We start from the raw sequence: 22,917 nt of genomic DNA, 5'->3' as shown, positions 1-22,917 counted from the left end.
AAAAAAAAAAAAAAAAAACTAGCTACCAGTCAGCACTGGACCAGGCCAACGCCAGGAGTTTCACCTGGGTCTCCCACGGGGGTGGAAGGGACCCAAACACTTCAGGCATTTTCTGCTGCTTTTCCCAGGCCACAGCTGGGACACAAATTGGTGCACCCATGGGTAGCACACGAAACTAACAGAAGCTAAGAATCAGAAAAATATTTGGGATCATAAGCAAAGGGGGTATAGTTTTTCAACTTCTTCTAAGGAAGACGCCAATAACTGCTTTCTAATCTATGAAGAAAGAAGAGAAAAATCACTAAGTGGTATTGAGGCAGGGTCCACACATCTGAATCAGTCATTTGACTTCTGAGTTCTCTCACCTCAGGATCGCCACTAGATACTTCCTCTCCCTGTTGGCTGCACAATTACACCCTGAATTTGATTGCATCACAGCCTAGCCCTCAAAATCATTAATTCTTACACATTATCTTCCACTTAACATCCCTCCCAACTCACCCAACACTCCCACAAGAAAACTTACACTCATTAAAGTCTATCATCAACCAGCACCACTTTTTACTTCTTTATCAGCTTTGTCTTCCATTTTCTCTCACCAAAGCTCTCCAAGCACCTATCGTTTCTTCTGTCACACTTAGCTTTAAGTTCAAACTCTGGTTAAACCTAGTTACCTGCTTTTTCTCCATTTTGGGGCAAACCAGCACCATGCCTGATCAATTTCAAATGTACGATAACTATTTTATCACTGCAAAAACTGTTTCTTGCTTTTTTCTTCATTTCTCAAACCAATTGCTGCTTACTCTCTTATGGCCATTTCTAGAGTGAATCAGTGGATGAATGATCTCTTTCTTTCTCTGTCTCTCCCACTCTGCCACTTTGCCTTTCAAATAGTATAAATAAAATCTTTTAAAAAACCCTAGTTATATTACTTTTTTGGTCAGTTTTCTATTACTTGCAGATGATAAAGTGTCATAAGATGTGTCCTGTCAATCTATTTAGAAATTACAAAACGTGAGAACAATGACATACTGTTTCATTGCTATTTACAAGGAAAGTAAGTTACATGAGAGAACAAGTTATATACCTAATATAAAAATCAGAATCCAAGACTTACTGATTAGACATACACCACTGTTACTAGGCAGTGAAGTTACAAGGGCTAGGAGGTACAGAATGAGTAGGAGAGGATTGAAAAATAGTTTTCATCTTGAAAAAAATGCAGGGTATTTCACAGGCAGTTGACACATCACACTCTCCATGAAATGCGAAAGATGATTTTAACCCTACTCTAGGCTCACATGATGATCAAAATATATATACATTAATCTCCTATGAGTATATATTTGATCTTAAATAGATACAATAAAATGTCTGCTGCCTAATCCTACCCCAAACCCAGTTTTGAGTAAAATATATATATATATATATATATATATATATATATATACAGAATTTCCTCAAAAATGTACTATATTTATTTCCTTGGAAAGTCCAAATATTACCATCCAATTAATGATAAAGCAATCCATGACACAGTATATATAAAATACCTAGATTGAATTGATTTGGTCTCTCACAGAATGAATCTTTCTGGATCAGAAGTGGAGCAGCCGGGACTTGAACCGGCCTCCATATGGGATTCCAAAAGTGCAGGTGGCAGCTTTACCAGCTACACCACAGCACTGCCTCTGCTATTTAATTCTTATACTTCAAGACATGATTTGTCACATTTTGTATATGGAATTTAAATTAAAATACTCAGAAAATTCCAGTTCTCTGCCTTGGCGTGGGAAAGCAGTAGAAGATGGCCCAAGTCCCTGGGCCCCTACACCCACGAGGGGGACCCAGAAGAAGCTCCTGGCTCCTGGCTTCAGATTGGTGCAGCTCTAGCCATTGTGGCCAACTGGGGAGTGAACCAGCAGACGGAAGACCTCTCTCTCCCTGCCTCTCCTTCTCTCTCTGTGTAACTCTGACTTTCAAATAAATAAATAAATCTTTTTTTAAAAAATGTGATTTATTTAACACCAAGTCATTAAGATCTCTGAAAACTCTGCTGGTTTATTCATTAAAATGATGAAAGTTCATAAATGATAACAAACGAGAGTCAACAAAATGATATACTATTCAAATAAGATGATAAAAATTTTGTTTTCTAAATTTGGAATCTCCCATGATTGCAAACACAAAAGTTTTTGGTTTCAAAAAAAAAAAAAAGAAAGAAAGAAAGAAAAAGAAAATTCACTCTCTAAAGCTGTATCACATGTACTTTTGTAAAAATTGTTCTATTTCCTTTGTCTGCATCTTTAGTCTTCTGAAAAGTAAGGAAAGAACTTTAAAGTACTTTCAAGCTTCACACAGTCATATTTTTTTAATTCAACTTTTGTGAACTTCCAAAAAGACAATTTTTTCATAAGCCTAAGGAAAACATTAGGAGAGCAGAAGTCAGGCTTTGTCATGCAAAGGACTTGCCACTGTACTACAGTGGGAAGTGCCAAGCCAACACACAGACTGTATTCCTGTACTCACCAATTAAATATGTTCTGTGTTGGACAAGTTAGGAATTTTTTTTCACAACATCAACACTTTAATTTCCTTCTTGTTCCACAATATGGTCAAAATCCACTACATTTTTGCCTTTAGGTATTAGACACAAAAAGAGATCAGTAGTAGCATGAACAGGCTAAATTCTCACATTTTCATGAAGTGGTATCATTTCGCATAATTTGTAAAAGGTAAAAATTGCTTCTCTTATAGACACATATGTTAGATATCATTTATATGAGGTTTCCCCCACATTAAACAATTCTCCAACTCTCCTGACACTAGTTAGTGTCTTACCTCTCAACTCTGACACCACATGGAGTAACACATGTAGGTTTTTAGTTCCATAAAACTTTCCTCACTTCAGATGACAACTGTCATGTTCCACTTTGTCACTTGTACTTCCACTGAATCTACAGCACTCAATCTACCATACTTCTGCCTACAGCACCCTTCTCAAGTTCAACAATTTACTCCAATGGCTCACAAGACTCAAGAAACACATTAACCAGTTTATTATAAAGGATGTTTCAAGGGATACAAAAGAATAGCTAGATAAAAAAGGTACACAGGACAAAGTCCAGAAGGGTCCTAAGCCCTGTACTTCTGTCTCATAGAACTGGGGTACACCACCTTGTCAGCATGTGATACAGCCCTTCTAACACCATTGATTAGGATTTTGATGGAGGTTCCATTAAGTTGATGTAGTCCATTAAATCATTGGTCTTAGTGTTTAAGTCAATTTCTAGCCTCTCTCACTCCATAAGTTACAGGGTAGGGATCAAAGTTCCAATCTTCTATTCACATGGTTGGTATCTCTAGCAAACAGTCCCAATCCTAGAAGGGACTTTCAGGCATGAATTTCTCATTAATATATAAGAAAGCCCACTGCTGTAACTACCCAGATTTCCGTGAGCTTTAGACACTCTTGTGAAAGGAACTGGGGATTAGATCAAATCTTATGAGATGCTCCTATCATTTAAGAAATCATAAGGGTTTTTAAGATGTCTGTGCCAGGAATTGAGGACAGATTATTTAGTATTATATCTTATTATTTTGTTCTTATATTACAACTTGTAAAGACATAGATTTATTCTGGATTATTAGTGGAATTCTGTGTGACCTTTAACTAAGGATTCTGAAGATGTTAGAAATGTTTACAGTAAAAATGGATTAACTGGAGCCAACACTGTGGTATAGCAGGTTAAGCTGCTGTTTGAAATATCAGCATCCCATATCAGAATGCTGGTTTGAGTGCCCGCTGCTCTGCTTCTGATCCAGCTTTGTCCTAATGCATCTAGGAAGACAGCTGAAGATGGCTCACATGCTTGGGATCCTGTTAACCATGTAGGAGCCCAGGATGGAGTTCCTGGCTCCTGGCCTTGGCTTGGCCCAGTCCGGGATATGAACCAGTGGATGTCCTCTCTCTCCACCCCTCCCCATCTCTGATGCTCTGCTTTTCAAATAAATAAATCTTTTAAGACAAATAAAAATAAATCAATCTTTTAAGACCTTAAAAAATAAATAAATCTTTTTAAAAATGTGTCAATTCATTGCACAAATATTTATTGTTTCAGGCCCTGATACAGGGAGATAAAAAGATTAAGATGCAATTTTCTTCTGATATCTCTTTCCATATCTACATATGGATAGATAGAAAGATAAATATATAGGGGCCGGTGCTGTGGCACAGCAGGTAAAGCCACTGCCTATAGTGCCAGCATCCCATATGGGTGCCAGTTCAAGACCTGGCTGCTCCACTTCCAACCCAGCTCTCTGTTGTGGCCTGAGAAAGCAGTAGAAAATGGCTCAAGTGCTTGGGCCCTTGCACCTGCGTGGGAGACCTGAAAGAAACTCCTGGCTCTTGGCTTTGGATTGGCTCAGCTCCAGCCATTAAGGTCATCTGGGGAGTGAACCAGTGGATGGAAGATCTCTTTCTTCTTGCTTCTGCCTCTCTGTAACTTTCTTTCAAATAAATACATACTTTTTAAAAGATTTATTTATTTATTTATTTGAAAGTCAGTTACACAGAGAGAGAAGAAGAGGCAGAGAGAGGTCTTCCATCTGTTGGTTCACTCCCCAGTTGGCTGTAATGGCCAGAGCTGTGTCAATCCAAAGCCAGGAGCCAGGAGTTTCCTCTGGGTCTTCCCACATGGGTGCAGGGGCCCAAGCGCTTGGGCCATCTTCTACTGCTTTCCCAGGACATAGCAGAGAGCTGGATCGGAAGTAGAGCACCTGGGACTAGAACCAGTGCCCATATGGGATGTCGGCACTGCAGGCGGTAGCTTTACCAGCTTTGCCACAGCAATGGCCCCAATATGTAAATTTTTTTTAAAAAGTCCTTTTTAAAAAAGATAGCTTTCCTGAATTATACTCTTTCTAAAATTCAGATGGCATAAATGTTAGACTTTTTGGTACTATTCCATGGGTCCCTGAGTTTCTAGGAAGTTTTTCCACTCAATTATTATTTTCTCTGTTCTAACTGGAAAAAATTTATTGAGTAATTTTTAAGTTCACTGACATTTCCATTGTGCTATTTAGTCCATTTGATATGGGGAAACTAGGCAGGGCATTAGATAGAAATAGGTGACCTGGAATCTTGGCCAGCCTTGCCTTGTAACTTTATGCTTTCACCTGTCAATCTGATATGCCTACCTTCCCAGGATGCACCTATGTCTCCATACAGTGGTCATAAGAATCCCAGAAAGCTTCATACATGTTAAGATCCCACTCTATTTGTCTATTGAATTAAGGCACCATTACCTACTTCACAAAATGATGGGGGAGAGGGTCCTCTTTTACCATGACCATGCTTGGGGATTCCCCTCTGGCCTTCTCTCCCTCTCTCTCCTTCCAGCAACTGTCTGGTCCAATCATGATGGGGTGTGAATATATGTTCTCACTCTCACTATCTCTTTTAGATAAATCCTGCCCTCATTTGTATACTGTATCATGTCTGAATTCTTATCTCTGTGGGGGCAAGAACTTGAAGTAAAGGTTAAGATACCAGGCCCATATCACATTCAGTGAATTTTAAGTTTAGTTATTGTATTTTTCAGTTCTAAATTTTCCATTTGATGCATCCATATGTGAGAATTTTCTATTTCTTGCCTGATACTTGGTCATTTTTCATATTCTGTTCAACTGTGTTTGCCTTTAGTCATTAGAAGATTTTTATAATAACTGCTTTAAGGTCTCTGTAAAATCATCACCACATCTGTATTGTCTCGGCATGACATCTGTTGACTAACACTGGCCACTCAATTTGAGATTTTCCCAGTTCTTTATATGCCAAGTAAATATGAATTGTATTCCAGACAATCTGACCATTATGTTGGGAGATCTGAATCTTGTTTGGAGAATGCTGATATTTTAGTGCTAGAGGACAATGATTAGGTTCAGATGAAAATTCAGTAAGACTCTATGTGAGCTGTAGTTTCAACACCAGCTGAGTTTCCAAATCATTTACAGAGTTATTTGCATCTCCTATGTGTGACCAAACATTAACCAGTCTGAGACTTGGCTAATGGCTTAACCCACAATTTAGTTCTCAAAGTATATAAGCTACTAAAACTCAGATCCTATTATGTGCAGCTAATGAACAAATTTATAAGCATAAATAACTTTAAAAGATTTCTTTCCAAGCTTCTCCCACTCTCCAGTCTTCTTCCTTGGTTGCCTGGGGCTCTTCTTTACTTGTTATGGAACCAAGACATAAGGCTTTATTTACCCATACTTCACACTGTTATGGTTAACACTGAAGGATAGTATGATGGGGAAAGGCCAATGGGGAGTTACTCCATTCTCTTGGGACTGTAATTCCTTTCACTGGAGCAGAAGATTCAACACTGGGTTTTCGGCTCCTACCTATTCCCACAACTGTTGCTGCTGCCCTTGCTACCACTGCTGCTTCTGCCACAGTACTGTTTAGAGACTGGGACAAATGAGAATAGAAAAAAAGAAAAATAAACAAAGAAAAGGAAAAGAGTGAAACCTGTACTCTAAGAGTCAGAAGACTCCTTTTCTACTAGAGCTGTAACTAGAGGGCTTCATTTATTTATTTATTTTTAATTTTTGACAGGCAGAGTGGACAGTGAGAGAGAGAGAAAAATAGAAAGGTCTTCCTTTTGCCGTTGGTTCACCCTCCAATGGCCGCCGTGGCCAGCGCGCTGCAGCTGGCGCACCGCGCTGATCCGAAGCCAGGAGCCAGGTGCTTCTCCTGTCTCCCATGGGGTGCAGGGCCCAAGGACTTTGGCCATCGTCCACTGCACTCCCTGGCCACAGCAGAGAGCTGGACTGGAAGAGGGGCAACCGGGACAGAATCCAGCGCCCGGACCGGGACTAGAACCCGGTGTGCCGGCGCCGCAAGGCGGAGGATTAGCCTGTTGAGCCACGGCACCGGCCTAGAGGGCTTCTTATGGTTTCTCTGTCTGCCATTATTGCCACCTCCTAGATTTTGGACAATATTGAGTTAAGGCTACTAGTGAAATACAAAAATACCACAAAGTCAGGAAAAAACTGACCACAAAGCCATTGACTAAAGAACTCCAAGCACTCCCCACAGGACTGAAGACATTCAAGTGCCTGCTGGCACTGAACACCTGGCATTTGCACTACAGACATCTGTATATGCATAGTCATGTGCCTTGTATGAACTTTGGGATTGCAAATATGACAGATTAGACTTTTTTTATTATGTTATGTTTTATGTTATAGCTGGTTTTAGGAAAGGAGATTATCTTCAATAATAAGCCTGACCTATATGGTGAATAGTCCCTTAAAACGGAACTAGGGCTCAACCTGACAAGAGATTCAAAGCATAAGAATTCAATGTTTATAAAACTGTTTCTGGATTGAAACTGAGATGATCACAAGGGAAGGATCTGAGAGCAGTATCAAATAACACAGTAAAATGCAGTCCTCAGATCTACAACCACGAAGAACAGATCTGGCCAACAATCTGAGTCAGGTTGGAAGCAGATTCTTCCCCACAGACTTCAGAAAGTAATGCAACCCAAGTTACTATTGGGTTTCATCTTTCCAAGAACACAGTTTCCATGTCTGGTGAGCTAATAAATAAGTATTGCTTTAAACTCCTAAATTTATGTTAATTTGTTAAGTAGCAATACAAAACTAATATAAAGGGCTATGAATGAATTTTATGCAAATAAAAGTAACAACTAAACAAAACAAATTCTCTGAAAGAAAAATTACCAAAACTGAAAACAGAATAAGAAAAATATGACTATTTAATATATTCATTGAAAAAATTAAATTTTTAATTAAAAATTTTCCCACAAAGAAAACTCAAGACCCGCAGGGTTTGGGTAAATTTCATCAAACATTTAAGGAAGAAATAACACCAATCCTACATAAATTTGTTCAAAAAAGGGAGAGGGGAAGGCTGCATATTATTCTGATATCAAAATCAAAGAAAGACATTATATGTAAAGAAAAGCGTGAATCAATATTTCCCACAAGCAAAGACAAAAATCCTTGACAAACTATTAATAAATTCAGCAATATATAAAGAGGCCAATGTACCTTTTCCATGTGGGACTTACTTAAAAAATATAAGGTTGGTTCAACTTTTGAAGGTCAATCAAATTATCAAAATAAAGCATAAAAGCCACAAGATCATCTCAAATGCAGAAAAAATACATGACAAAATACAACATATTTACAGGATAAAAATTCTCTACAAACTAGAGCAGAAGATAATTTCTTGAATAATACGTTCCCTCAATATTAGGAACAAAATGAGGATGTCCACAACAATGGTTAATTTGAAGTGCCATGTCAACTTGATCAAGCTTCAGGGGAATCAGATATTTGACCCAACAATATTCTAGGTGTTTCGTGATGTGATTAAATCAGTAGACAGAGTAAAGCAGATTGACCTCCCTAGTGTGGCCTGGCCTAAATACGTGAACACCTGAGTAGAACAAAAAAAATGACTCTTCCCCAAATAAGAGAGAATTCTCCCTAACTGCCTTCTAACTGGAATATTTGCTTTATTCTTGCTTTCAGACTCAAAGTGAAACATCAGCTCTTTCCAGGTCTCCAGTTTGCCAATCTTAGAACAGGAAACTACATCATCAACACCCCTAGTTCTCAAGCTTTCAGACTCAGATTGGAACTAAACCATTGGCTCTTTTGGGTTTGCCGCTTCTCTCCTGGGTCTTTTAGGGTTTGTTTCTCTGAAGAACCCTGAGTAATATACCAGTTCTCACCACTTCTATTTAACACTGCACAGGAAGTCCTAACCAAGATACTACGGGAAGGAAATGTTTGGGAAAAAAGATATAAAGCTGCTACTTCTTTCAAACTTCGCTTTAACATTATACAAAAGCTCATAACCTACAAAAAGCAAGGTTTATATACAAGGAAGTCAAGTCATAACTGAATTTAACTTACTCAAATTCAACTATACATTCCAACAGGGGAGGAAAAAGAAAAAGAGAGCTAGAAGGGGTAGGGTGGGGAGATAAAATTAAATAATACATGTCATGGGATGGGCGATATGACACAGTGAGTTAAGCTGCTGGTTGAGATGCCCGTATCCCATATCTGAATGCCTGGGATCCAGTCTTGTTTCTGCTTTACAATACAGCTTCCTGCTAATGCACACCTTGGGATGATGGCTCAAGTATTTGGATCTCTGTCCCCTAAGTGGGAGATCCAAATGGGGTTTCTGGTTCCTGGCTTTGGCCTGGCAAAGACTAGCTGTTGCAGGCATTTGGGAAGTAAAACAGTGAATGAAAGATCCCTTGATAGAGGTTTTCTGTTTCTCTCTTTCCAATCCCTCATTGCTCTGCCTTTCAAATAAATAAAAATAAACAAACTTTAAAAATAACAATACATGTCTTCTTAAGCTCATTAATCCTCTCTGTGAACATATGATCATGAATAACAAAAAGCTGATAGAAGTCAGCAAGAACTATGGATATCAAATGTCAATGGTTTTAGGCATTTGACCAGACAAAGAAACAAGGCATATCGGTGGCAGGTGTTTGATGCAGCAGTTAAGATGCTGTCTGGGACAACTGCTTCCCATACTGGAGTCCCAGGTTCAAGTCCCAATTCTGCTTCTGACCTACACACACTCAGCTATTCTGGTATTTGGGGAGTTAACTGGTGAATGGCTGATTGCCCTTCCTTCCTTCTTCCCTTCCTCCCTGCCTTTTTTCCTTCCTCCCTTCTCCCCCCCCCTCCTTCCATCTTTCTAATAAATAAACTGATAAATTTATTTTAATAATAAATAATAAATTTATAATTTACTTATATTCATTACATTTGTTTGTAATAATAAATTTATAAACAAATAAATATTTCTAATAAACTGCAATAGATAATAAATAAAAATTTAGAAAATAAATAGAGCATAATGCTTAAGAACAATAAAAAGCATGCAGTGAAGGCTTCTGTGATTCTCTTCAGGGGACAAAAACTAAATAATAAAGGGTTATAGTGAAATATCAACTACAAAAAAATTAAAGGGGCTGGTGTTGCACACAGGAAGTTAAGCTACAGCCTGCTATGCTGCCATCCCATTTCAGAGCACAGGTTCAAGTCATGGTTACTCTGCTTCTGATCCAGCTCACTACAAACGCACCTGGGAAAGCACAAGAAGATGGTCCAAGTACCTGGGCACCTGCCACCCATATGGGAAGCCTGGAATTCCAGGCTCCCAGCTTCAGCCTGGTTCAGCCACAGCCATTGTGCCCATTTGGGGAGTGAACCAGCTGATGAAAGACATCTCTGCTTCTTCCTCCTCTCTGTTACTCTTTCAAATAAACAATAAATCTTAAAAAAAAATCCAGGAAAAATGAAAAATAGGAGATATAAGGTCTAGTATTAGAGTGGTCATTTAAACAAATTAGAGAAAGGTTAAATTATCTACAGAAGACAAACATGATAACCTAACAAATAGGAACAACAATTAGGAATTCTCATTGTAAATATACATCTGTACATACACAACAGTGAACAAAACCATATGTATGATAATATACAGTATTATATTCCCCATAATTTGAAGATAAGACTTGACTATTTGTGATTTCTACCTTTTCAATATAGAAACTCTTATGTAAACTTAAGAGTCGCTTACAGAAACTCTAATGGATATTTATAAATTCAGAGTAGCATTCAAAATGCATTATAAAGTGAATAAATCCATGTTACAGAACAATTATATAGTATCATCCCTATCTCCTTAACAAAATCCAACCAATTAACAAATAAAATAAAAATAACCACAATCTCTTTACTCCCCATGCCATATGTTTGCATATATTTGTGTATGCATGTATTATATGTATATAAACATTTTTGACACTCTCAAGGTTTGCTGAGTTTGAATTCCTTCTAATGATAAAGAGACAGAAAAGAAAGATAAGTACATTTTGTGATGTGGTTTTATTTGTTCCAACAATCATACTACACTTTTGTAATTGGGAAAAAGTAAAAAATTTAAAAGAAAAAAAAAACTAAGAAAAAATTGCTAACTGACCATAAACACTCATCCCAAAAGAATAATCTAGCTGAGAATTTAAGAGCAAATCCTTTGATAAAGGCTATCCAAAGAATCTTTTTAAAACTGCATATATATCTATAAGGTGTACAACATGATGATTTAATATACATATACACAGTATAGTGATCAGTCAAATAGATTTAAATATCCATTTTCACAGAGTTACCCCTTTGGTTTTTTTTTTTTTTTTTTTTTGGGGGGGGGGAGTACCAAAAATACAAACTTAGCAAATTTCCAGCATACAATTCTGACTATAGTCCTTATGTTGTACATTGGATCTATACATAGCCTAAAGAATTATTTTTCCAAATGACCTGTATCTTTGTAAACTTTGACCTACATTCTCCATTTTCCCCCATCTCTGGATCCATACAGCCACCTTTCCATTTTTTCCCAAAGAATATTTAATGTCCATGTACAAAAGCAAAATTAAGTCATTAGTAATATTTGACAAGGTGGTCCAAAATATGTCCTCATGCCAACAAACATCTGAAACTAAATGAATCTTTTTCTTAGATCACAAGTCTATTCACTTAATTTCTTGCCAGGCAAAATAGGAAAAATGCATGTTTTACACTTTGAGGCAAAATGCCTTGGTAGGTCTTTATTTAATTGTGTGGGATTGTGCAATAAATTCCCATGTGTTAACAACTTGTGGTCTATAATGGAGCCATCTATTTTCTTCCAGGAAATGGTATTACATTTGTCTGTGCTCAGCAAGTTTAAAGAAAGAAAGGCTGAGAGGAGAGGGTGAATGCAGCTCTAAGCAAGGCTGAGAGTAAGTTTACACAGAAACATGTGACCTACAGTTTTGGCTTAAAATTTCATTTCTAAGTTTCTGATCTAAAACAACTTCTTCTATGTAATACATACTGCAAAAATCATGCAAATTTTTCCAATAGAGCTGTAGTCTAAGAATACTTCAAACAAAAATTCTCAATAGTCTTATTATAAATTGTCATATTCCATCTCATAAAACTGACAAATACAGGTAAAATTCAACTTCCAATGTGATGCTACTGAACATATCCATATTAAAATAATGGAGCACAGGGCAAATTCAAATCTTAATAAAGTACTCACTTTTACAGTTTCTTCTGTGTTAAGCTTATTTCCTTTAACTAAGACAATTTGGAATGGATTATTATTCTCCCAAACATGCTGTTAAAAAAAAAAAAGAAGAGGTATTTTAATGAAACGAATATTCTATGACAATGAAATCTACTATCAATTCTCATGTCTACTGACAAAATTATGAAAATGAGCTCTTTATTAGCAACTGAGAATCACATGTATTAAAGTAAGCATCTTTACTAGTAATTGATTTTCATAGAAAAATATATCCAACATTCCACCACTGCTAAGAGATGTCACTAAAAAAAATCATCAACAAAGAGCAATGGCTTGGGATGAACAGATCACCCATATTAATTTGCAGATAGTATTATCAAGGAGCAGTTAAAAAATTTGTAAAGATTGAGTACTTGATTATAAAATGTTAACTGCTCAAATGAACACAAATTTAGAATTTACTGTATCTAAATACATTGTATCCTAGAGAAAACAGTGCCTTCGATACATGGGTTTTTTTTGTTTGTTTGTTTTTTTGACAGGCAGAGTAGGTAGTGAGAGAGAGACAGAGAGAAAGGTCTTCCTTTTGCCGTTGGTTCACTCTCCAGTGGCCGCCGCAGTCAACACACCACGCTGATCTGAAGGCAGGAGCCAGGTGCTTCTCTTGGTCTCCCATGTGGGTGCAGGGCCCAAGCACTTGGTCCATCCTCCACTGCACTCCCGGGCCACAGCAGGGAGCTGGCCTGGAAGAGGGGCAACCGGGACAGAATCCGGCACCCCGACTGGGACTAAAACCCGGTGTGTCGGCACCACTAGGCGGACGATTAGCCTGTTGAGCTACGGCGGCGGCCTCGATACATGTTTAATATTAAAAGAAGTCAATATTAAGAATACAAGCAAATTACACCTTGAACACTACCATGTTTAGGCTGGCAGAAATGTAATATAGTGGGAATTCAACCACTTCTGCAAATCTTCCTTTTTTTTTTTAAATTTATTTGACAGGTAGAGTTACAGACAGACAGAGAGAAAGGTCTTCCTTCCATTGGTTCACTCCCCAAATGGCCACTACAGCTGGCGCTGCGCCGATCTGAAGCCAGAAGCCAGGTGCTTCTTCCTGGTCTCCCATGTGGATGCAGGGGCTCAAGCACTTGGGTCATCCTCCACAGCTCTCCTGGGCCACAGCAGAGAGCAACTGGGACTAGAACCCGGCACCCATATTGGATGCCAGCACCGCAGGCGGAGGATTAACCAAGTGAGCCATGGCGCCGGCCTGGCAAATCTAACTTTTATAAATGACAAAAATATAAATGGCATATTTGCATATATTTGAAGCATAATGAAGAAAAAATAGTTAGAAAGATAATTTGTAAAATATGGTGACAGATTTTTGGCAAACATGTATTGGCTTTCACAGAAAGAGAAGTGGACAAAGAAAAGAAGTATGAGACTTAAGCACACAAACTAACAAAATCACATGCCTTCTGGGGTTACTAAAGGTTCACATATGAAACTTACAGAAGTAATTCGTGTTTTCTTTGGTGGTAAAGGAAGAGGAAGATTAGATGAATTTCGATTTATGGCAGCTTCTATGGCAATCATCTCCTGTTCATACATTTTCTTGATCTTGCAGCATTCCACAAGTATAAAATGGGGCAAAGTTCTGTTCATTACACAATTCCGGATATACTACAGTGGTAAGAAAGAAGATTTTTCAAACAAACACTGAAACCACAGAATAAAATTAAGCTAAACAACACTACATCAAGTACACTGTGAAAGTTTACGATAAACAACAACTTGATACTAAGATTATGAGGATTTCAAATCACAATATGTACTCAAGTACCTAAGAACTGAGCTGGACACAAGTTATATGTTACAGCTAATCTTTATAACACCTTACGAGAAAGATTACTCCCATTTAACAGCTTAAAGATGAAATTCAGAAGTGTTAAGTTACACATTTAGTACCTGAATGTACTGGATTGAAATCTACTTGTTTGATGCTAATCAGTCAGAAAAGGTAAACATGTGGTTCACACGTGGCAGATTCATAATTTCTTACGGATCTCTGAGGTGGCCAGTTTATAGGACAGGACTCTAGGCAAACAACATCCCCAGCAAAAACGTGCTGGTCATCACAGCTTGTTGTTTTATTTTGATGAAATCAGGGGACTCTCCAGAGGTATACAAAAAAGAAGCTTCACCAAAGATTCACAACAAGCCATAGAGTAATCCAATGTGTTCCTCACAGAATAAATTCCCTAAATGGACTCAAAAGGGATTCAATATATTCAATTCAGAACCATTAAAAATAATTTTATTTCAAATTTTAAAAACTTCCAGAATGCCTCAGGGAGAATTCCGTGAACATTATGATAAATGCATTCTTTCAAAAAACTTTTCACTAAGTTCCACTTCTCTCATTCTTTTGCTTACATTGTGTGTATTTTTTTGTTTTCTTTTTTATACAGTGTGACCCTGGAGGAAAATATACACATGCCTGTATTTTAATTTGTATTTAATAAATGATAATTGCTAGTAAAGCATGCAATCTCATTATTTAGGTAAAAAGAAGTGTTAAATTAAAAAAGCAGGAAGCCACTCAAATGATGGCAGAACATGAAGAAGAGACGTCAACTCTTCCATGCTGCCCACCAAGCACTTTTCATTTTCCTTCTTATGTCTACTATCAAAATTCCATAGCTTCCAAAGCTGTGAACCAAAGTTATAACTACTCCTAAAACTTCTATCTACTAACTAAAAAAATTAAGGACCATACCAGAAACCTCAATACATGCTAAAATCCCATTTGATCTGAGTATTTAGACCAGAGGTTACAAAACCTGTGTCCCACAGAGTGAATGGTTTCAGTGAGCAGCTCTAATTCCTGACTCCAGCATCCTGCTAACACACACCCTGGGAGGGAACAGTGATGGTTCAAGTTAGGATCAGGTCTCCCACATGGTAGACCTGGATTGAATCCCTGGGTCCCAGCTTCAGCATTTGGGAGCCAAATCAGGAGGTGGAGCTTTCATTCTGTTTGTTTCTATGTCTGTCTCCCTCTCCAATAAATGTATAAAAATTCAAATTACAGCTTCTTATTCTCAAGGAGACACATTTTATATTTGGCATGCCTGAATCTATCTTTTAAAAAAAATAAAACAGGGGCTGGCACTGTGTTGTAGCAGGTTAAACAGCTGCCTCTGATGTTGGCATCCCACGTGGGAACTGGTTTGAGATCTAGCTGCTTTACTTCTGATCCAGTTCCTTGCTAATGCACCTGGAAAAGTCCAAGATGGCCCAAGTGCTGGGCCCTGCACTCACATGGGAGACACATGGAAGAAGTTCCTGGCTCCTGGCTTTGGCCTGGCCCAGCCCCAGCCATTGCGGCCATTTGGTGAATGAACCAGAGGATAGAAGATCTCAATCTCAATCTGGACCCCCCACACCCTTCCCCTGTCTGTAGCTCTGCCTTTCAAATAAATAAAAATAAATTTTAATCAAATAAAATAAAACAGTATCACAAGATCACAGAATTAAGTCATGTTATTATTGACCTTTAACTTGGCATTTAGTCTATTATTCCTTACATAATAAATATTTTTCAAGGTCTTTGAAAGTAAAGCCAGAACGTGTTTTTTAAGTAGCATACTCTGTGGGGAAAGGGTACTGTTCTGCATGTCTCTTCTTTACTTCAAAAATAATCTGAGGCACTTCAGTGCCTTACATAAAGGATATACACAAAGAATTGATAACTAAATAAAAACAAATCAGCACCTCGAAGATTAAGAAAGACTGACAATCAAATGCCTGCAAAATTCCTAACATATATGGAAATAAAAAAATAGGAGCAAGACTATGGACATAAATGTTACACAGAAATTAAAATATTTTCCGATTCACAGTGAAAATACACAATATAACTTTACCTAGCTAATTGATAATCAAATTCAATTAGTGACTACTAATAAAACACTCAGAATATTTCACATTTAAATTGTAGGTTTGTGTGATAAAATAGTAGGAAGCTGTAATGAATTCTGTGTAGAATTTATAATGCTATAATAAAATAATTATAACATTAACTGAAACCATCAAAAACCAGGATGCAGATACACACATTCATATAAATAATCATTATTCCAAAAATATGTATAACTGCAAATAAAACTGACAAAAACATGCCAAAATGTTAACAATGGTTATCTCAGAAGTATAATTATAGATGTTTATTATTTAATTCTGTACAATATTCTATAGTTTCCAAATGTTGTTCTGTAGAAACACATTTTTGAAACATCAGAATATACACACACATAGATATATTTTTCTGACAGTGAATACACATACCTGGAACTGAATCAGTGGGTGATCACCAAATACATACTCCACTCGTCCACTGACTTGCAACACGTAGTCATAGGGGCTGGCCTCATCTTCCTTCCCGTGAATAGTCAAACGTTTTTGGATTGCCAACTCATTTATTTTGATAGGATTCATATTAGGAGACACTTGAAAACTAAATACATCCTAAAAGCGGAAGATAGAGAAAAGAAGCAATAAATTTTATATTTGTGCTGAAAAACCACTATTATAATTACTATGCAATAGTATTTTAAATGTGCATATCTACTTTAAGAGCATCTTCACATTTTATAATCCAGTAAATTTTTCTATATCCTAAAAATATGCTCATGAAAAACTTGTTAATATTTCTGATAACATACAAGCCATCTTGTTACCTGAGTGTCACAGCTTCCACAGATAGGATTGACATTAAACTAAAGTTTACCATCAGGTAGTACACCATATGAATTCTTCCAGTGAACATTATTTTTGTAAAAAAAGATACTGAGGGGCCGGCACTGTGGCATGGTGGGTAAAGCTGCCGCCTGTGATGCCAGCACTCCATATGGGCGCCAGTTCTAGTCCAGGCTGTTCCAGTTCCGATCCAGCTCCCTACTGATATGCCTGGGAAGGCAGAGGAGGATGGCCCAAGTGCTTGGGCCTCTGCAGCCATGTGGGAGACCAAGAGGCAGCCCCTGGCTCTTGGCTTTGGATTAGCCCAGCTCCAGCCATTGGGGCCACTTGGGGATAGAAGATATCTCTTTCACTCTCTCTCTCTCTGACTCTCCTTCTCTATAACTCTGACTTTCAAATAAATGAATAATTTTTTTTTTTAAAAAGATACTGAACCTATAGCTACTCAAATTTAACCCATATTAAGAAAAAACTGGGGGGGGGAGGAGGAGAGGTGGCGGCACTGTGGCGCAGTGGGTTAAAGCCCTGGCCTGCAGCACCAGCATCGCATGTGGGTGCAGGTTCGAGTCCTGGCTGCTGCACTTCTAATCCAGCTCTCTGCTAATGCACCTGGAAAAGCAGCAGAGGATGGCCCAAGTCCTTAGGCCTCTGCACCCACATGGGAGACCCAGAAGAAGCTCCTGGCTCTTGGCTTCGTATTGGCCCAGCTCTGGCCAATGTGGCGTTTGGGGAGTGACCCAGCAGATGGAAGGCCTCTCTCTCTCTCTCTCTCTCTCTAAAACTCTGTCTTTCAAATAAATAAAACAAATCTTAAAAAAAGAAAAAAACTAAGATATCTGTCATTAGAACAAAAAATACACACTATATCAATTAAACTATAAATTATTTTCTGCAATTTTACAAACATGTAAGGATAAACAAATAAACTTTAATCAACAGAAAATGAAGACACAATTGGGATGATGCACTATCATAACCATTCATCATAAAGTTCAATGGCACAAACAGATATTATAGGTTAATAATAAATGAAACCTCTCATAATCTAGCAAAGTATGTTCCCACTATATTGACAATATACAGATATGAGAAGTTCCCTATCTTAGAAAGCCCACCTATGGAAAACTGAAATTGCTATAAAATTCTATGTACTGCATTGACAATGATTTTGAAGTATTTTCCACTAAATTAAATCATCTCCCATTTCTACAAGGTATATCAAACTTATTTTATGATTTATTTATACCAGAGTTAGAGAGAGAGGAAGAAACACAAAGAAAAGAGATCTTCCATCAGCTGGTTCACTCTCCAAATGACCAAAACAGCTGGGCCTGGACCAGATCAAAGTCAGGAGGCAGAAGCTTCATCCTGTTCTCTCACATGGGTGGCAGGGCTCAAATACTTGGGCCATCTTCTGCTGCTTTCCCACGTGCATCAGCAAGGAGCTGGAAGTAGAGCACCCAGGATTTGAACTGGAGTCCATGTGGGATTCTGGAGTTGCAGGTGGCAGTTCAACCCACTGCATCACAATGCCAGCAACCAGTTCAAACTTTGAAAGATTTCTTTATTTATTTGGAAGGCAGAGTTACAGAGAGGCAGAAGAGAGAGAGAAAGAAAAAGTCTTCCATCTGCTGGTTCACTCCCCAGATGGCCGCAATGGCTGGAGCTGTGCTGATCCAAAGCCAGGAGCCAGGAGCTTCTTCTCACGTGGGTGCAGGAGTCCAAGGACTTGGGCCATCTTCTACTGCTTTCCTAGGCCAAAGCAGAGAGCTGGATCGGAAGTGGGGTAGCTGGGACTCGAACCATTGCCCATATGGGATGCCAACACTGCAGGTGGTGGCTTTACTCACTGCACCAGAGTGCCAGCCCCTCAAACTTTTTAAAACTTAAACTTACTACCGTAGTTATTTCACATCTATTTTGTCCTGTTTTTCTTTTTTAAGATTTATTTGTTTGAAAGGCAGAATGAGGTGGGGGGAGAGAAAAAGAGAGAGATATCAATCTTTCACCCACTGGTTAATTTCACAAATGGCTGCAACAGCTGGGCCTAGGTCGGGTTAAAGCAAGGAGGCAAGAACTCCATCAAGGTCTCCCACATAGGTGACAGAGACCCTGCTACTTAAGCCATCATTAGCTGCTTTTCTAGGTTAATTAGCAAGAAGCTGGATCAGAAGCCAAACATCCTGACATGGATGCCAAGTGGCAGCTTCACACACTGAAAGATGCCAACCTCTTCTCCAGTAGTTTTAAATTTTTCTGTGGCAATTTAAAAATTTTTTTATCTTTTTCAGGGCAAGACCTTGTGGTATGACAGGTTAAGTTGCTGCCTGCAGTGTCCACGTCTCATATCAGAGTGCTACTCCACTTCTCATCTAGTTTCCTGCTCATTTGTGCCTGAGAGGCAAAGGGTGATGGCTCAAGAACTTGGGTCCCTGGTGCCAGCACTGTGGCAGAGTGGGTTAAGCTGCTGCCTGTGATACTAGCATCCTATATGGGCACTGGTTCATGTCCCAGCTGCTCCACTTAAAATCCAGGTCCTTGCTAATGTGCCTGAGAAAGCAGCAGCAGATGGTCCAAGTGCTTGGGCCCTTGCGTTGATGTGTGAGATCCAGATGATCCTGATTTCAGCCTGATGCAGCCTTGGCCCATGCGGCCATTTCAGGAGTGAACCAGTGGATAGAAGATCTATCTGTCTCATTAATTAATTTAATTAAAGATCTTGGGTCCCTGCCACCCCATCTGAGTCAGGGATAGAACTTGAGGCTCCTGTCTTTGGCTTGGTCCAACCCTGCCTATTGTGGCCATTAGGGAATGGCCTTCTCATTCTTCTCGTTATCACTCTGAGTTTCAAATGAATGAATCGATCTTTAAAACATTTTTTTCAAAATTTATTTATTAGAAAGGGAGAGGTGATAGAGACAGAGACAGGTAGCTCCCATCTGCTAATTCACTCCACCAATGCCTGCGACAGTGGGGCTGGGCCAGGTTGAAGCCAGGTACCCAGAACTCCATCCATGTCTCTCACATTGGCCAGGACCAAGTACTGAGCGATCACCTACTGCCTTCCAAAGTGCTCATTAGCAGAAAGCTGGATCAGAAATAGAACAGGGACTGATTCAGGCACTTGGATATGGATATAGCTATCCCCAGCCTAACCTGCTGAGCTATAACATCTGTCCTGATACTCTTTAAAAAAAATATGAAAAAAACACAATACAAATGGTCATAACCATTTTATCTTTTCAGTCAGTCATGACTAATCAGGGTCATAACTGTTTAAACAGTGCTACTCATTAGAACTCTCTGTAATAATGAAAACAATCTATTTTATGCTGTCTAATACAAGAGCAACTACCCACACAAGCTCTTAAGTGCTTGAACTGTCATTAGTGTGAAGAACTAAGTTTTTCACTTTAATTTAATAAACTTAGATTCAAGATTATGTATATACATGTGGCACTAGCTGCTATATAAATAGCACAGGTCTAAATGCTGAAACTCAAGCTTCTTAACCCATCATAAAATTATTCTGTAATCCCCCTCTACACTGTATTTCATAAATTCTTCAGATATACAAAATCAGAAAATATCTTTATTTAATAGACAGCAAGAGCAGAAAGTAGAACGAGTCTTGAGAAAAAAGAACAGTGGAATTTTAATAGAGTATAAAACAAGTACAGTAATATTTTTTTAAAGATTTATTTTACTTGAAAGGCAAAGTTACAGAGGGGAAGAGAGAGAGCGAGCGAGCTTCCATTCACTGGTTCACACCCCAGAAGGCCACAATGGCCAGAGCTGGGGTCAGACTGAAGCCAGGAGTCAGGAGCTTCAGCAAGTGCAAGGGACTAAGCACGTGAGCCATCTTCTGCTGCTTTTCCAGGCACATTAACATGAGCTGGATTGGAAGTGGAACAGCCAGGACTCAACCTGGTACAGATATGGAATGCTGTTGTTGCAAGCAGCGGCTTTACTGACTATGCCACGACACTGGTCCCCAGTAATATGTTTGAAGAATTAAGAGCAGCTTAAGAATGAGTAAAGAGCAAGTATATCATAAGTGGAATCAAGAGCACTCTAAGGAATAACACATATGTGAAAATTAAAACTCAGTAAAATTGAGAATGGTAAATTTAAAAATATTTTAAAGAGTAACAGTATCAAGTGTAAGTTAAGATGCAAGGAAATCAAACTCTCAGAATAGTATTGGTAGAAAGTAAGTTGGGGCCAGCGCCGCGGCTCAATAGGCTAATCCTCCACCTGCGGCACCGGCACACCGGGTTCTAGTCCTGGTCAGGGCGCCGGATTCTGTCCCGATTGCCCCTCTTCCAGGCCAGCTCTCTGCTGTGGCCAGGGAGTGCAGTGGAGGATGGCCCAAGTGCTTGGGCCCTGCACCACCATGGGAGACCAGGAGAAGCACCTGGCTCCTGCCTTCGGATCAGCATAGTGCGCCGGCCGCAGCGCGCCGGCCGCGGCGGCCATTGGAGGGTGAACCAACGGCAAAAGGAAGACCTTTCTCTCTGTCTCTCTCTCTCACTGTCCATTCTGCCTGTCAAAAAACAAAAAAAAAAAAAAAAAGAAGAAGAAAGAAAGTAACTTGGCAGGGGGCAGCTCTGTGGCACAGCGGGTAAAGCCGCCGCCTGCAGTGCGGGCATCCCACATGGTCACCAGTTTGAGTCCTGGTTGCTCTACTTCCAATCCAGCTCTCCGCTATGGCCTGGGAAAGCAGTAGATGGTCCAAGTCCTTAGGTCATTGAGGGCACTATCCTCAGAAGGGATTAAGGTCGTCTTGTGGGATCCTGAGGTAGTTCTGATGAGACCTGACCTGTGAGTCACACTTTGGCTCCTGTTCATGTACTGGCTATTGCATTTCCGATTCAATTCCCTGCTAATGTCCTGGGAAAAGCAGCAAAAGATGAACCAAGTGTTTGGGTCCCTGACACTCAAGTGGGAGACCTGGCTGAATGTCCTTGCTTTGGCTTGGCTCAACCCTGGCTGTTACAGCCATCTGGAGAGTGAACCAGCAAATGGAAAATTTCTTTCTCTCTGTAACTCTGTCAGATACTTAAAAAAGAAAGAAAGGCAGGCAGGCAGGCAGGCAGAAAGAGAAAGAGAGAGAGAGAGAGAGACAGACAGAAAGAGAGACAGAGAAACAGAGAGAGACAGAGAAAGTGAGAGAAGGAAAAAAGAAAAGAAAAGTTAAAAAAACACTGCAAATGCCTGCTTTCCATACTGTGTGTGGGTTTAAATCTCAACTCTGCTTACAATTCCAGTTTCCTATACTCTGGTTTCTCTTCAGGTCATCTAAATCTTTCGCTTTTTACAATTCCAGTTTCCTGCTGATGCACATCCTAGAAGGTAGTAGGTAACGGTCCAAGTGGAGACCCAAACCAAGTTCAGACTCCAGGCTTCAGCCTGGCCCAGCGCCAGCTGTTGTGAGCATTTGAAAAGTGGACCAGTGGCTAGGAGATCTCTTCCAGTCTGACTCTCTCTCTTTCTCTACCTTCCAAATACATAATAAAAATAAAAATAAAAACATTTTTAAATGGGGTCAGAATTGTGGCAGACGGGTTAAACCAAGGCCTGGGATACCTGCATCCCATATCTGAGTGAGGGCTCAAGTTCCTGCTACTCCGCTCCTAATCCAGCTTCCTGTTAAACATCCTGGGAGGCAGCAGATGTTGGTTCAGGTGCTTCGGCCTCTGCTACTCATGTAGGAAACCTGGATGGAGTTCCAGGGTCCTAGCTTTGGCCTGGCCCAGCCCTGGCTATTGCAGGCATATAGCAGGTGAACCCACAGGAAAAATATCCTCACCCTCCAGCTCTGTCACTTTGCCTTCCAAGGAGATGAAAAATAAACATTTTTTAAAAGGTAAATTTGAACTTAAAAATATTTTAAATTGAAAATTAAAAGGTGTGCTTGCTTGCTCATAGTATATCCCTGAGCACTGGATATATTTGAGAAAAGATACAAGAATCTAAAAAGCTGATCTCTAAAA

The 22,917-nt window shown here is 39.2% G+C and overlaps 1 protein-coding gene across 2 annotated transcripts in view; it reads right to left on the bottom strand.

Moving 5' to 3' along the window:
* The window catches only part of PIK3CB (phosphatidylinositol-4,5-bisphosphate 3-kinase catalytic subunit beta), a 168,745-nt gene that overhangs the window by 69,806 nt on the left and 76,022 nt on the right, over window positions 1-22,917 (bottom strand). For both annotated transcript variants that reach the window (XM_062214065.1, XM_062214058.1), the window contains exons 5-7: window positions 16,511-16,690; window positions 13,673-13,843; window positions 12,167-12,244 (exon numbers count right to left, since the gene is read on the bottom strand). In XM_062214065.1, the coding sequence (XP_062070049.1) occupies window positions 12,167-12,244; window positions 13,673-13,843; window positions 16,511-16,690 (429 nt within the window). The remainder of the gene's footprint in view (window positions 1-12,166; window positions 12,245-13,672; window positions 13,844-16,510; window positions 16,691-22,917) is intronic.

This window comes from Lepus europaeus, chromosome 2 (assembly GCF_033115175.1).
Source record: "Lepus europaeus isolate LE1 chromosome 2, mLepTim1.pri, whole genome shotgun sequence".
Lineage (NCBI taxonomy): Eukaryota > Metazoa > Chordata > Mammalia > Lagomorpha > Leporidae > Lepus > Lepus europaeus.
The sequence above is the reverse complement of the archived record's forward strand: the minus strand, read 5'-3'. Positions and strand labels throughout refer to the sequence as shown.